A 14,508-nucleotide genomic window follows, 5' to 3' on the forward strand; every position below is an offset into this window, starting at 1 on the left:
GAGACCTCCTGTCGTCAGTGAGGCTGGTTACAGAACCTCACTACGTCCTGGGTACTGGTACAGTGTGCCGCTCACGACGTCACTGCTGGCGTGCTATACATTGACGTGTAAAGCTGCTAACGTGAGCATAGCATGTATAAGTAAAAGTCCTGCATTCAAAATCTTACTACAGTAAAATGATGCAAGTATTATCAGTAAAATGTACTTAAAGTATGAAAGGTAAAGTACTCATAGAGCAGTAAAATGTTCCCTGTCAGTGTTTGACTATTACACATGATGTCATTGGATTAATATCACTGCTGCATTAATGTGTATGTTACATTTTACTGCTGTAGATGTTTTTAACTCATTTATATCCTGTTTAGTTTAATCTACATCAAAGCATCTTATTCTATAAGATCATCACGTGTTTGTAGCGTCTCTGTCCTGTGAGAACCTCGTATCTCTAGAAAGAACAAACAACCTGTTTTCAGCTTTGTTATGAAGCATCTTCCAGCTGATCCACGAGGCTTTTTAAAGGGTTTATTAATCTGAAGAAGTGAAGAAGTAGGAGGATTTTATCAACACATAAAAGGAACATTTCATCCTTCAGTTCATCACAAACATTCAACATCAACACATCTGGAGATTAAAAAAAAACAACTGTAATCTGAAAAGTATATAAAGCTCTGAGACAAAATTGAGTGGAGTAAAAAGTACAATATTAACCTCTGAGATGTAGATTCATAATAGTATTTGAGTAAATGTACTTAGCACCATAATCTTATAGACATAGTTGGCATATTGAGAGTGGTGGAATGCTGCTTGCTGCCATTTTTCTGACACAACTTGTCATGGATGGAGCTACCGAGCTCTCTAATCCGGCCTACAGAGTGACCCTGTAAGTTTTGCTTGGAGTCTCTCTTATCTAAAATATATACAGAGGGCAAAAGGCTGATTCATTTCCATGAACACCCAGAACAGGTGACAGTGACAGCTTACAACAGGAAGCACACCCGTCTGTCAGTCAGTCAGCCAGTCTGAGGCCTCATTAAACTCCTGAGGATGCAGCTCTTAATCCAGCCAGGAATTAGCGCAGCATCACGCAGCTTAATACCACCAACCGGCCCACAACAACCCTCTGCTGCGAGCGAGGAAATTAACGAACCATCTTCTGTCTGCAACACGTCAACAGCTTCTTCAAAAACTAAACAAGGAGGTTTCACCAACGCGGAGCTCTGACCGCTCCACTACTAACACATGCAACGAGGAACAGACCAACGCGTGTCAACACTGCTCGCTATTTATAGCGGGACGTTTTGAATTAACATTATTATTATGTTATATTATTATCATTTTTTTTTTTTTGGGGGGGGGGGGGGGCTTTTTTCACCTTCTTTAGACAGATGACATGTGTAGAGGCAGACTGGAAACAGGGAGGGAGGGAGGGGGGGGGGCAAATGACATGCAACAAAAGGCCTGGAGGCCAGAATGGAACACGGGGGAGATGCTGTTCAATGGTATCGTTATTGAAACTGAGGTTTTGTACCAACGCTAGTAGTGACACACGTCGAACAATATCCAGCTCTACTAACAAAGAATTATAGCACCAATTTAACTTTGAATTAACAACAAAGCTGCAGACCGATCAGTGATTATGACCTCTTTTGAGAAAATAAGACGCATCAGGAAAAATGTTAAGATTTATAACGATGACAGTGTACACTGTTATTGATCACATAGTCACATATTATTATTCTCTTCTTATTTTACTTTTCATATACCTCGTATCTTTTATTTGTTTTACTTGCTCTATGTATCCGTACTACTTCTATCCTTGTGCTGCAGCAACAACAACAGAATGTCCTTTTTAAAAGGTTCATCTTATCTTAACTAAATCATTTTCTTTAACTGTATTGAAGACAAACATTATCAGACTTAAGATAAAACAATTTAACTGAATGTGAAAAGAAGTTTTGTTTTTGGGCGTAAACAGGCAACAAGCCAAACAAAGTTGCAACAAAATATATATCCTGCATTGTTATTAAAATGAATGATTGAAGTTTTCATTCAGTCCTGCTGTGTCTGCTTCTGTTTCCTGCTCGAGGAAAACGTGGCGGCAGCTGGCGCATCACAAATGTTTTGTAGGCGGCGTGGACGGCTGGAGCCATATGGCCGACAGCATCACGTGACGCACCAATATTGGATTAATGACACACACACACACACACACACCAAACCCCGCCTGCTGTTCAGGACTCAACCACAGTCAACAACATCAACACAGGACGCTTCCACTGAACTATTGCTGGAAGCTCTGAAACCGCTCTCTGATTGGCTGCCTGCTGCACATTAAAAATTGCATATTGGGATCGTTCACACATATTTCCGAGTCACTAATTAATTGTCTGTCACGGAGGGGTTAGGGACAAACTCTCCGAGGTTCACCAACAGGTCACTGATTAAATCAATTAACCAATCGACCGACAGTCAGCGGCCCGGCTGCCTTTGTCTAATGATAAACCTCTAAACCCACCAAAGTCCCGTCATCATTACCAAATTACACCGACGTGCTAAATGTTATTGTGACATAAACAGATTAAAGCTGCATTCAAACCGTGTCAGCAGAATGGGATGAACAGGAACCCCCCCCATCATTCTGACTTGGGAGCTTTTACACATTAATCCAATTTGATGACAGACTGGTAGCTCTTGTTACACATACCCAGTAGTTTGTTAATTAAAATGAGTAACAATGTGAATCTTATTCATTAACTGTTAATAACTATCCCCGTTTCCTTGCTTCACTTTTCGAAAGGTCAGCCAAATTGACACGGAAAAGGATTCTGGAATATATTCTCTTTGGCTTTGTTAAGGTCAGTCAGTGAGGCTCGCTGCTAAATTACCGCAACGTCATCATCATTGCAGGTTTTGGTTACCGAGTAATAGCACGTTTTCCACGTGTTTTTAGACGCAACATGCGAACGGCCCCCGATGAGTGTTGTTAACGTGTTAGCTTCCGGCTAGTTCACACTACACGACTTTAGCCCCGATTTTACACTCGCCGAGTTTTTGGAGCTGCCCGACAAAAGCCCCAAATAACGTCTATTCACGCGTCACTTCCTACTGGTGAAAGATCTAGCAGTGTGTGTGACCCCCACGTCGCCACTTTAACGACTTCAAGACCTCCCCGATTAGGTGTGTGCTCCACACAGCGGTCTGACGATTGTGAAAAAGTCTTGAGCTTGGCTTAAGGTGTGAAAGCGCCTTGTCATGCCCCACTAGTGGTCAGGATGCAGCAACAGAACGCTGCTCCGTGTCGTCTGTTGTGTCGCACTAAAGCCTCGCAAGCTCGACAAAAAAACGGAAGAAAATATCAGATGTTAGATATGAACATCAGCATCAGGCTGATGTCGTAAACCATGACGGTTCCCTGCGATAGTTCCTTATCGTATGAGGAATACTGACACAAAACTCTTCCCACATGACCTTGAACAGCGTGCGAGTGTGTGTGTGTGTGTGCGTGTGTGTGTGTTTCTGGTCACTGTGGCAACAGTTACCAAGCAGCAAGGCGAGCTCGGCTGAGCCCTTGCCTGCAAGATGAGGACGCATCGTAATGATCAGGGTGCGCTGCGTCGCAGAGGAAGCACGTACGAAACGTTTAGGGATGATTTTGCTGTTGGAGTCACGTACTAAACACTAAACACAGACTGAGAGAGTTGCACCAAATTCACAGTCACTTTTAGACAGATCTGAGGTCTGAATCCTTTGTTTTTCGTCTGTTGTCAGAGCTGCAGCTCTCTGAATGTCAGCCACTGTGTGGATGTTACACACTGCTGTCTGAATAACAACAAGGTTTCTGGAAAGAGAAGTTCAGCTCTTTATTTCCTCAAACAGACCTTCCTCCTCCATCTCATCGTGTTCCTCATTTATCCTTTAACACGCGAGGGGGAAGATACCCGATCATCTGAAAACCATCTCACTTTCATTCAAATGTTTTAGATTTTAGACACATCTGATGTTGCTGAATCCCAATAATTCCGTTCAAATGAACCCACTTTGGAGTAAAGTTGTGGTTTGATGAATGCTGGTGTGTTTTACATATAAATGAACGCCTGTCGCATTCAAGCCCGTTCCAAACGAGTTCACGCAATGCTGATGAAGCACAGCGCCACCAGGGAAAGCTTTCTGTATTTCTCAGTATGCCGGAGTTATGCCTTACAACAATAACCCATCCAACAAAACTATTTAGTCTGCTGGAAAAAACTTCCAAATACAGAGAATGTCATCACCTGTCATGAGTTTCAGCCACTAGAATCTGCACGTGTTCTTCTAAACACCGGATCTCACCTTCATCCTGGTCTGTGCAAAGAGTTGGTAAAAGACATTGATTATCTTTTTGTGAATGCAGATCACTGGATTGGACTTTTGATTCAAGACGTTTTATTGTTGATGGAAGTCTGCCTCCCTTTGCCCTCCGTGACTGCGGTTAGAGCTTAAAGGATAAATCTGAGGAGATTCTATATTTCTTGTCAACTAATCTCATGTTCAGACCCAAACCGACGGTGAATGTATCGACTAACCAGCGTTGTGTGTGTATCAAAGCCCGATATCTGTTCTTCCATCACATCACCATGAACACACACAGTGTAGTTTATTTTGACTCAATCACACACACACACACACACACACACACTAGAGCACCAAATGTGGATTGATCCACCGCTGAAAATAGTCCCCAACAAATGCTCCATTTCCTCCGGTTTGTTTGATAAAAACTACAGCAGCTGTTTTAATAAAATCCCTGAAACCTTTCTAAAGATGAAACTATATATTTGTGTTTTTAATGATTTGACAGTATGAACCAATGGGCTTGGAGCTGAGAGCCACTGACAGGAAGTCAGAAAGTGCTGAGAGACGCACTAACATGCTGTTGGTTTGGGTCTTTTAATGGGATTTGTTGACATATACAATAAGACGGGCATTATCCTGTGATTAACGTTGCTGTTCCGTTCCGGTCAGGTGTTGTAGAGATGACTAATCGGGGTGGAAGTTGAGCTAAAGTTAACAGAAAATCAACAGGGAAACTGACTTTAACGCAACATCCCCACCAACAGAATGAATGAATCACAGATTACTTAACAGGGGACATTATCATGGTGAGTTTCAGGAGAGACGAAAACCCAACAAATGTCAAAGAAGTCAAACGGAGGATGAAGCTGCACTGCAGCAGCGTGGGCGAAAAGGTCTTTTAAACCTGGGGAATACCTCCATACGCAGTGAAGACAATGGCACAATGGCGGTGTTCTATTATTAGTGGGGAGCTGATCTCAGAGCGTCTGGTCGGGACATTTGCGAGTACGACGGGGAGATTTCCGTCAGGTCACAAACACAAAACACGTTTCCCTTCTCAGATCTGCATCTTCTGATGAGCACTCTGATGGTGTTGATCCAGGAAGTCATGTTTATCCTCCGTTTAACCTGAGACCATTACATGAGTTCTACTTCATACAGTGTGATCACATTTATAAATGTTACACCAGTGATTCATAAATCTTCTTATTGTTTCGTATCACTCTTAGACGCCTGAACACTGCTTCAATTTAAAGGGCCATACCGGTGTTCTTTGAATGTTTTCTCTTGTTATTTAAAAGCAGGTAAAGTTGACCTTCAGTCCTTTTTGGAGAAAAATGAAAACAATGCAAATGCAGCGCATGTGGTAGTTGTGGCTCATTTTAAAGATATTTAAATCCCTTATAATGGCCATACAGCAGAGTTAAAGCTTCATTATTATTATTAAAACATGCTATATCAGCATTATTGGTGGAAGGAGTATTAATATTAATATATATATATATATATATATATATTAATATTAATATATATATATATATTAATATGAACAGGAAGGCGATTGTATTGATAATAGAGTCAAAGTCTGTTTTTTGGGAGTTTGACAGAATATAAATATGTATGATAGGTTGAATGAACCACACTGGACCATGAATAATACGGAGGTCATGTTATTGTCCACCATGCTTAACTCGAGTTCAATTATATATTCTGTCAATTTGATTCAACAAAAAGAGAGGGTGCATGCTGTTTCAAAGACTGGTGACCGATCATTTATACCTTTTTGTCATTTGTCCTAAAAGTCCAGTAGTACATATAAAATCACCACCACGTAAACCATTCTACCAACATTGTAGATTGTTGACTAAGTTCTTCACATTTAAAAAACAAAAGTCAGAGAACATGGCCTCAGTGCTGTAAAGGGCAGCTATACAGACCTGGACCCTCAACACTTTGATGACAGAAGTTTGACACATTACAATTATGTGAAGACAATGTTAATGGATATACACAATTATCACTAAAGCTCTAGTTCAGTCAGGGATAAAACCCCGAAAATCAACATTTGAAGAGCAGCACTATATAGATATCTGACCCATTTCAGATACTGCTTTCCTTAGCATTAATATAAGATTTTAACATGTTAAATTAAGAAATTCTGTTTAGAAATAAACTGCAGTAGTAGTAATGAGGATGGTGCCAGTTTATATGGAGACAGTAACAGGTGAAAAACCACATAAATAAAACAGAATGAAGTGTTTTACACTCACCGGCATCATGCTGGCAGTTTTCCGCTCTGTCGCACCCAGACTGCAGCCGAAACCATTAACGCATCCTCCTCCTCTGCGGTCCGTGTGTCTCCTCTGTCCGCTTCATTCACATCACATTCATCTTTATTATCATTTCAATATAAATATATAAATATCAGCTCCTCCTCGACCTGTTGCAGTGAACCAGCGGGCCTTTAATTCCCTGTGTCTGCGGTCCGATCCCTCTGGAGAGAAGAAGAAGAAGAAGAAGAAAAGAGGATGGTTTCGCAGAAGCTGTGCATGAGGCTGCAGGAGATAACAAACACCCCCCGCCTACAAAATAAAACGTGAGTAGTTTTGATGACAAAGCTGCAGCAGCTCTCCCGCTGAGCGGTAATCCTGCTCAACATCCAGGATCCGTCTGACTTGTGAGCGTGTTTGGATCAAAACCATTCAATCAACGCAGACCGGTCACCAGCCGGCGCACCGCTGGAGAGCAGAACAACACTTCCGGGACGAGTTTTCACAATAAAAGGCCGGATTTGTTAGCTTACAGTCTCCTGGTTCCAGATCTTTGAATCAATAATAGTACATAAAAATAATAAAACCACAGACAATGATAAAGAAATTGTAATAAATAGATCAATGATGAATCTAATTTAAATTAATTACTAAAAGGCAGTAGTGGAGGAAATATTAAAGATCTTTAACTTAAAGTAAAACTTAAGTAAAAGTACTACCCTAATACCACAGGATAAAAAATACTCTTACTAGCAAAATCCCTGCATTAAAAATGTATTAACATCAAGATATAATTAAAGTACCAAATATAAAAGTACTTGTTATGCAAAAAGCTCCATGTATTAATATTGTGTTATTCGATTATAATTATAGATGCATTAATATGTAAGAATAGTTAATGTTACAGTTGGTGAAGGTGGGTGGCTAAGTTAAAGTATATGCTTATAACATTAATGATTTAATAGTTGACTTTGTAATCTGAATCAGCAATGTAACTTATAAGTAAAGCTGTTAAATAAATGTAGTGGAGTAAAAAGTAAAATATTTTCCTCCCATCTGTAGTGGAAGTTAAAGTGGCACAAAATTGAACTATTCATGTAGGCAATAGCTCAACATTGTACTGAGGTGAAAGTCTGCTTTCTTTCCCCCTAATGTGGACTCAAACTAATTGACAGACACTGTAATTTGTGTAAAAAGGTATTTAATTCAAATATACATAATGTCTTATGTGAAAACAAGTGTTTTTTTTCTTTTTTTTTACCACTATCGTTGAAAATATCAACTTTTACGCGTTTTTATTTTGAAGGGTTTGTTGCCAATATTCCGGTTCCAATAGTAGAAATTGATGGAGCTCGTCACCAGGATCTCCTGGCAACGAGAATAAACTCCTCCTCGTTTCTCTCGTTGGTGTGTGAAACATAAATTATTATTTTTGCCTCTTTATTCAGATCCTGAAGTTAATCCGGTCATCTTCATCTTTATTTCTTTGGAGTCACGTGTGCTTTACTTACTACATTTTAATATCATATATATATATATATATATATTTAACTAGTGGTTTTACTCCACTAGTATTCATCTAACTATTTTTTTATTGCAGTGTGTAAAGTTGTTTGATTACATAATAAAGACAGAAATAACCCCATAATATATCAGCGCTTTGGTTCTGGACGAAGAGAAGCACCATCAGCACGTCATGGACCTGTGGACCCTAGGGACAATGGGATTGGACAACACAATAACAGCAGTAATAACAGATACCTCCAGGTGCTAAATAAACAAAATTAATATGTGTATATTTTCACTTCATATGTATTTTGTTTTACCTGCAAGGACACAGAAACGGTCACAGTGCATAAATAAAACCATCACATGTGTGAATGGACTCATTTAAAAAGAATACAAACACATTCAGAGTTGATGAAGGTAATGAAAATACGTTTATTGTAGATGATTGTAGAGAAAAATGTAAGAAGAGTTTAATTTTAAAACAAATTGTTAATTAATGCGGTAATAGCTATGTCTGACCAGCAGAGGGCAGCACTGCGCATGAAGTTAGTATTTTCCCTACAAAATAACAGTGTAAGAAAATAATACCTAACTGGAAGCAGAACAATAATAAACCAGAGAAGGCATCTGTGTTAAAAAATAAATATGCCCGGATGAAATGGCAACACATTTGTTCCTTAATGTTGTCCAAACCCGTCGAACAATACGGTGAAACATTTATTTTGAAACCGGAAGTGCTCAATTTATCTTCCTGGAGTGAAATTTGCAGCCAACACGAACACACGTGGATAACAGAACTCAGCATAAGAGGATTTAAATAACTTGATAACAAGGTAAATACACATCATTGTCATCTGAACCACTATAGAGTGAGTTGGAGCCTCTTGTCCGTAATGTGGACGACATGTTTACGTCGCTCCGGACTACTTTCCGTTACGAGTTGATGCCGAATAAGCAACGTTAAGTGAGACCAAGTTAACAAAATAAAACATTAATATTTCTAAAACATCTGCATCAAAACTGGGCAGAAATGATCCCGAATCCAAGTGTAACTCCTAATCGATACACTAACATATCTTAAATCGTATGCTGCCCTGTTTTTATATCTGTAAACCCGATAGGAAGTCACAAAACGCTGTATTTTGTACGGAGTCCTTGTTACAACGAATGTAAAAATCCAAGATGGCGCGTAATCTTCCTTTTTTTATATATATAAATATTTTTTTAGCAAATTGCACGTGCAAAATCATTCATTCAAACAAATTGGGAAAAATAGCAAAAAAAAAAATGTAATACATAGAAAATAATTAAAAAAATTAAAATAAGTAAATCAATAATACAAATAAATATTTAAGGGAGAATTTATAATTGTATGTTTACATACTTTACAGGCAACGTCCTGACAGTTTTAAGGCCTGTTTATTGGTACAAGATCATGTACAGTTCAAATTTTCATAAAATAATGCCAAATCTTGTCAATAAGAAATTGCAAAACATCTTTCCATCATTTTTTTTTAGAGCACTCACAAAACAGAAAAGATGGAGGCATGGATGTTATCCTCTTACTGACTTTTATCAACACACAAAGGAACATTTCATCCTTCAGTTTATCACAAACTTTCAACATCATCACATCTGGAGATACAAGGTTTTCTTTGGACAGGAAGGAGATGAAGAACTAACTAAAGCTGTCAGACAAATGTAAAAAGTACAATATTTACCTCTGAGATGTAGTAGAGGAGAAGTATAAAATAGCATTAAATGGAAATACCTTCTGTCCCAAACTTCCATCAGTTCTAACACTTCTCTGGGTTTCCACCGTCTTCATCTCCCAGAACCACAGAAACCGCGATGAAGGGGAAAGAGAAGCAGCGGCGGGACGTGAAAGTCTCAGAGAAGAAGAATATGGCGGCGAGCAGCAGCAGCAGCGGGGATGAAGACTCTGACGTGGAGAGGAACTTCGCCCTGCTCACTGAAAGAGGAAGAGTAGCTGAGGTGGGGGAGCCGCACCACGGAGGAGAAGAAGAAGAAGAAGTCAGTGAGGAGGACGAAGAGGAAGAGGGGTCCGATGGCGGTGCTGAGGAGGAGGAGGAGGAGGAGGAGGAGGGAGGCGAGGAGGGATCGGATGGTGGTGAGGAAGAAGAGGAGGACGAAGACAGTGAAGCCTCCGAGGAAGATGTCGATGAAGGTCCAGAGGTGGCCGGCGGTAGCAGCGAGGTCCAGATGAGAGACGACATGAAGAAAGGTGAGTTTATCAGCAGAACATCAAACACGGAGAACTGAAACGACCTCGTTCAGTCAACACCCGTCCACTGAGAGGACTTTTCATTTATTTAATTTAAGTGTTGAGGGTTCTCCTCAACGTCTGACATCAGTGAACAAAGCTGCTCTGTTCTTACTGCTGAGATTACCAATGAATCATTGCTGTCGAGCCCCGAGTCTCTTAAGTATATTATTTTTTATATAACCTTTATTAAATCAGGATAATCCCACTGGGATTCCTGAGAACAGATCATAATCGTGAGCATTCGGACATTCTCAGTAACGCCTTGAGGGGATTTCAGGTTCAAGGATCGTTTATTGTCATTATGCAACACAGGAGTGATGACATTTTGGACAAACATGAATGTAATCTGCAACTTGACGGGAATAACGACCACAAGGAGGTCAATTCTAGTAAATCAGTCCATCAAATAGGAAATACTTCAACCTATTCATATTTGGTGTCGTTGGAAACGTTCAGATCTCCGCTAGAATATAAACCGAAGTCTGACGTGATTGAACAAAGTTTGGCTGCACAGCGTGAGTTTGTAAAACCTGTTGACGGTTTGTCTTCTCTCATATGTTCTCACACTTAGTGGGATAAAGAGAGAAACGTGGAGATGTCCTCTAGCAACACAGAATCTACGGTTTCTATCAAACCGGCGCTGACGTTTACTTGGCGTACAGTGACGACGACGGACTTCTCTTGGTAAACTGTGACTCTCTCTGTTCTCTGACCCGCCCAGAACTCTCCATCATGTCCTTCGAGGAAGTCATGAAGCTGCAGAACCAAGTGGGAACCAAAGTTTACAACGAGGTGGCGTACGGCAGCAACAAGACTCAGGCCTCCAGCAGAAAGAAGCGACTGAACAAGAACAGGTGAGCACGTCTCAGCAACTGCAGACGGCCGCTCCGTCTTTTAGTATTCACCCCTCGTGTGTGTTCTAGACGTGTTTGTGTGTTTGTGTTTTCAGGCCGATGGAGATTTCAGCCAAGAGACGAGCTCCGTTCCTCCGTCAGGTCGTCTCCGTCAGGAAGCCGGTGAGTGAAGGAGATCTGCAGACTACACACAGTCTGTGTTCTTATACATGCTTCAATTATTCTGTTCCTGTCTTGTTTTCTCTTTAAAGACGTCGAGAGATCCTCGATTTGACGACCTGTCTGGAGAATACAAACCTGAGATTTTTGAGAAGACGTTTAAATTCATCAATGACATCAAACAGAGAGAGAGAGAGGTGAGAGAGCTCCGGATCACCGCTGGTTTAAACCTGACTCAACAAGAATAGAGAACATCTGTGTTCTGCCGTAGACGCGGTTTTAATGTCAGCGAGTTGGACTGAAAATGAACGCAACGGTGTTGTTCGTCTGCAGATCGTCCAGAAGCAGCTGAAGAAGACGAAGAAGAGCAACGTCCAGAAGAAGGAGAAACTCGAGTTCCTTCTGAAGAGGATGGTGAGTCTGAGTGTTGCCTCAAATACAAACCTCTGAAGTACAAATTGTCCAAAACCGACCTTCGGTTAAGCTTGGTGCTTCACAATAAAAGCTCCGTGATGCTGTGATGGTGTATGCAGTGAGTCTGTTTTAAATGTCTGAACTGTGACTTCTCTCTCTGCAGGACAACCAGGAGCGAGCGAGGAAGAACCGAGAGCAGCAGAGAGAGAGAGAGCTGCAGTTCAAGAGGCAGCAGAGAGAGCGAGCCAATCAGGGCGCACGACCGTTCTTCCTCAAGAACTGTGAGTCCACGCTGAATGTTTCTGTCTGCACGTCCGCTCGCTTCATTTTCACCACTAACGGAGTGAATGAGGCGGAGATGCTGAATTTAGTTAAACTCTTCGTCGTTTGTTCTTTTGCAGCTGACAAGAAGAAGCTGCAGCTGGCCGAGAAATACCAGGAGCTGAAGAAGAGCGGCAAACTGGAGAGCTTCCTGGGCAAGAAGAGGAAGAGGAACGCTGGAAAGGACCGCAGGAAGCTGCCCAGACAGCTGGAGAACAAGAACGTTCAGTGACTCAAAAACACCTGAAGAAGAAGAAGCTGGACGGAAATAAAGAGACTGTAACGACCCGTCTCAGCCTGCTGGTGGAGCTGTGCTCTGTTTGTTCATGATGTCGGATGAAGGACTGAGTTCATCTCTGGCGTCACATTTATTTCACTGTAAAGTTAAATATCTTTTATTGTGAAATATTTCTGGTGCATTCAACGATGCTCGGACATCCGAACATTCACATTTTTAAAAGCATCGTAAGTCCCTTCGACGTTGAGGACGGACACTTTTTGTGGGACTTTCCAGCGCTTCTCACGGTCACAATCTGGGTTGTTGAGAGTCCACGAACGCACCATCAGTGAGTTTTACTCGGTCTCTGTGAGTCGCGGCCCAAATAAAATAACCGAACATCGACTGATCGATTTTCTGTCTGAAGAAATGAACCGAACTATCCGAAGCTGGTGGTTGTTTTCCTGCAGATGAATTCTGGTCCGTTTGTGCTGTGAGCAAGTAGACGTTTTATCAGTCTGTTCCTTTAATGTAGTTTTTCACAGAATTTCCAAGTTAGAACTTCAGTTGAGTGTCCGTGTAGTCACATCTGTACAGATGTCATGAGATCACTGGAAACATCTGCTTCTCCTCAGAAACTCTGACTTATGTTTAACTCGCCTTTCTTTCTTTTTTTTTAAAATAAAACTATAATTCTATGTTGTGTTTTTGTGTTTTTTACCTAAAGTGCTTAAAAGTAAAAGTAACATAAAATCATTATAGTTCATTTTGAAAGACATGGATAATATTGATAACTGTGTTGCCCCTAAAAGCCTTTAAATTAAAGTCAGAATTACTTTAACTCATTGAAACGAGCTTAGCTGTGATGCACATTAAACATGTGAAACATAACTCGGCTCAGCGTACTGAGGGATATTTCTTTAGTTTAAAGTTTCTATTTTGATCTGAATTTTTCAGGGATTCTAATTTCACTGTCTGGAGACGGTTAATAAACACGGACTGTAAAAACACCGCAGATGTCAAAATCGAGCGTAAACCTCGACATGATGCATTCGAGCCCTCGCTCACTGATGCAACCTGTAGCTCAGAGACAGAAGAGGTTATCTGTGTCCTGGACTGTTGGTCCAGAGGAATGAATCGTGCTTCCAGTGTAAAGTGTGTAAACGTCTCACTTTATTTATGAGGTATTTGAGAACAGAGGAGCTGTTTTATGAGACGCTCCCACCAATAATGCACAACAAATTAGCTCTGATGAACTTTGTTAGATCTGAACTGTGGTCAGTGAGTCTTTGAGGCTCTGTAGTGACACACGGTGGACAGCAGGGGGGGCTACAGGACGGAAGACTCATATCGTGTCTCCCATCAGTTTATAGATAGTAAACTAGCTGTTGGTGCACATTCAGATATGTACGTCTGGTTTCCCCCGTCCCAAAAGCTTGATTTGTTACAGTCGGAGAACACCTCTGTATTTTATTAATATTCTTGTATGCATTGAGGTTGTAGAAAGTCCTCTATACATATACAAGTTATTTTGTATGAAGGTGTTTGTTTTAAACGCTGTTCAAAGGTTCAGCCAGACTGAAAATGTAAAAGGGAGAAAGTGGCAGAGATCTCTCTGAGCAACAGTTCAATGAGAAGAGAATAAATCAGTCATTGGTAAAATAACCTGGAAGCCAGAATCAACATGTGTGCAGATTTCAAGAGGAACAGGTTCCTGTTTCAGTGTGTGGTGTCTCACAGTAAAGGCCTCTGAGCTGAGTCTCCCTCACATGTACTCACAGCTGCAGCTGGTTAAACTGATTGAGCTAACGAGCGACCTGTTACCTGAACTATTAATTAACTTCATCTGCTGCAGCTTTGTTCAACCTACTGTGACGCTGTGACTCCAAACCCGCTTTTATTCTTTCATAAATTATTTTAATTTCAAGACACTACCAGTGGTGGAAGAAGTATTCAGTTTGAAGTTAAAGTACTAATACACAACTGTGAAAATACAAGTAAAACCTTAATTATGTAAAAGTATTAATGAATTATCCGCAAAATGTACTTAATGTATGAAAAGGAAAAGTACTTTTTGTGCAGTAAAATGTTCCCTGTCAGTGTTTTACTATTATATCTGATGTTTCTGGATTCATTTCACTGCTG

The 14,508-nt window shown here is 40.7% G+C and overlaps 2 protein-coding genes across 2 annotated transcripts in view; one reads left to right on the top strand and one right to left on the bottom strand.

Moving 5' to 3' along the window:
* The window catches only part of LOC116392018 (apoptosis-stimulating of p53 protein 2-like), a 20,387-nt gene extending 13,326 nt beyond the window's left edge, over positions 1-7,061 (bottom strand). Inside the window, exon 1 of the mRNA XM_031863120.1 lies at positions 6,603-7,061. Coding sequence (XP_031718980.1) covers positions 6,603-6,611 — 9 coding nt within the window. The 5' untranslated portion in view covers positions 6,612-7,061. The remainder of the gene's footprint in view (positions 1-6,602) is intronic.
* Positions 7,062-8,892: 1,831 nt separating this feature from the next.
* Positions 8,893-13,027, top strand: rrp36 (ribosomal RNA processing 36). The gene is made up of 8 exons (XM_031863347.1): positions 8,893-8,944; positions 9,947-10,356; positions 11,120-11,252; positions 11,348-11,414; positions 11,504-11,608; positions 11,745-11,825; positions 11,989-12,106; positions 12,227-13,027. Exons 2-8 carry the CDS (start codon positions 9,963-9,965, stop codon positions 12,376-12,378), a joined length of 1,050 nt encoding a protein of 349 aa, XP_031719207.1. The 5' UTR covers positions 8,893-8,944; positions 9,947-9,962; the 3' UTR covers positions 12,379-13,027.
* The last annotated feature ends 1,481 nt before the right edge of the window (positions 13,028-14,508 follow it).

The sequence above is a fragment of the Anarrhichthys ocellatus genome, unplaced genomic scaffold, assembly GCF_004355925.1.
Source record: "Anarrhichthys ocellatus isolate YVR2014 unplaced genomic scaffold, GSC_Weel_1.0 scaffold28, whole genome shotgun sequence".
Taxonomy (NCBI): domain Eukaryota; kingdom Metazoa; phylum Chordata; class Actinopteri; order Perciformes; family Anarhichadidae; genus Anarrhichthys; species Anarrhichthys ocellatus.

What these genes read in the sequence shown, in the direction of transcription:
- rrp36 (XM_031863347.1), top strand. Translation starts at nt 9,963, where the DNA reads ATGAAGGGGAAAGAGAAGCAGCGGCGGGACGTGAAAGTCTCAGAGAAG. An exon ending in GAGAGACGACATGAAGAAAG is followed by an intron (nt 10,357 to 11,119) that starts GTGAGTTTATCA and finishes TGACCCGCCCAG; the next exon opens with AACTCTCCATCATGTCCTTC. An exon ending in TCGTCTCCGTCAGGAAGCCG is followed by an intron (nt 11,415 to 11,503) that starts GTGAGTGAAGGA and finishes TTCTCTTTAAAG; the next exon opens with ACGTCGAGAGATCCTCGATT.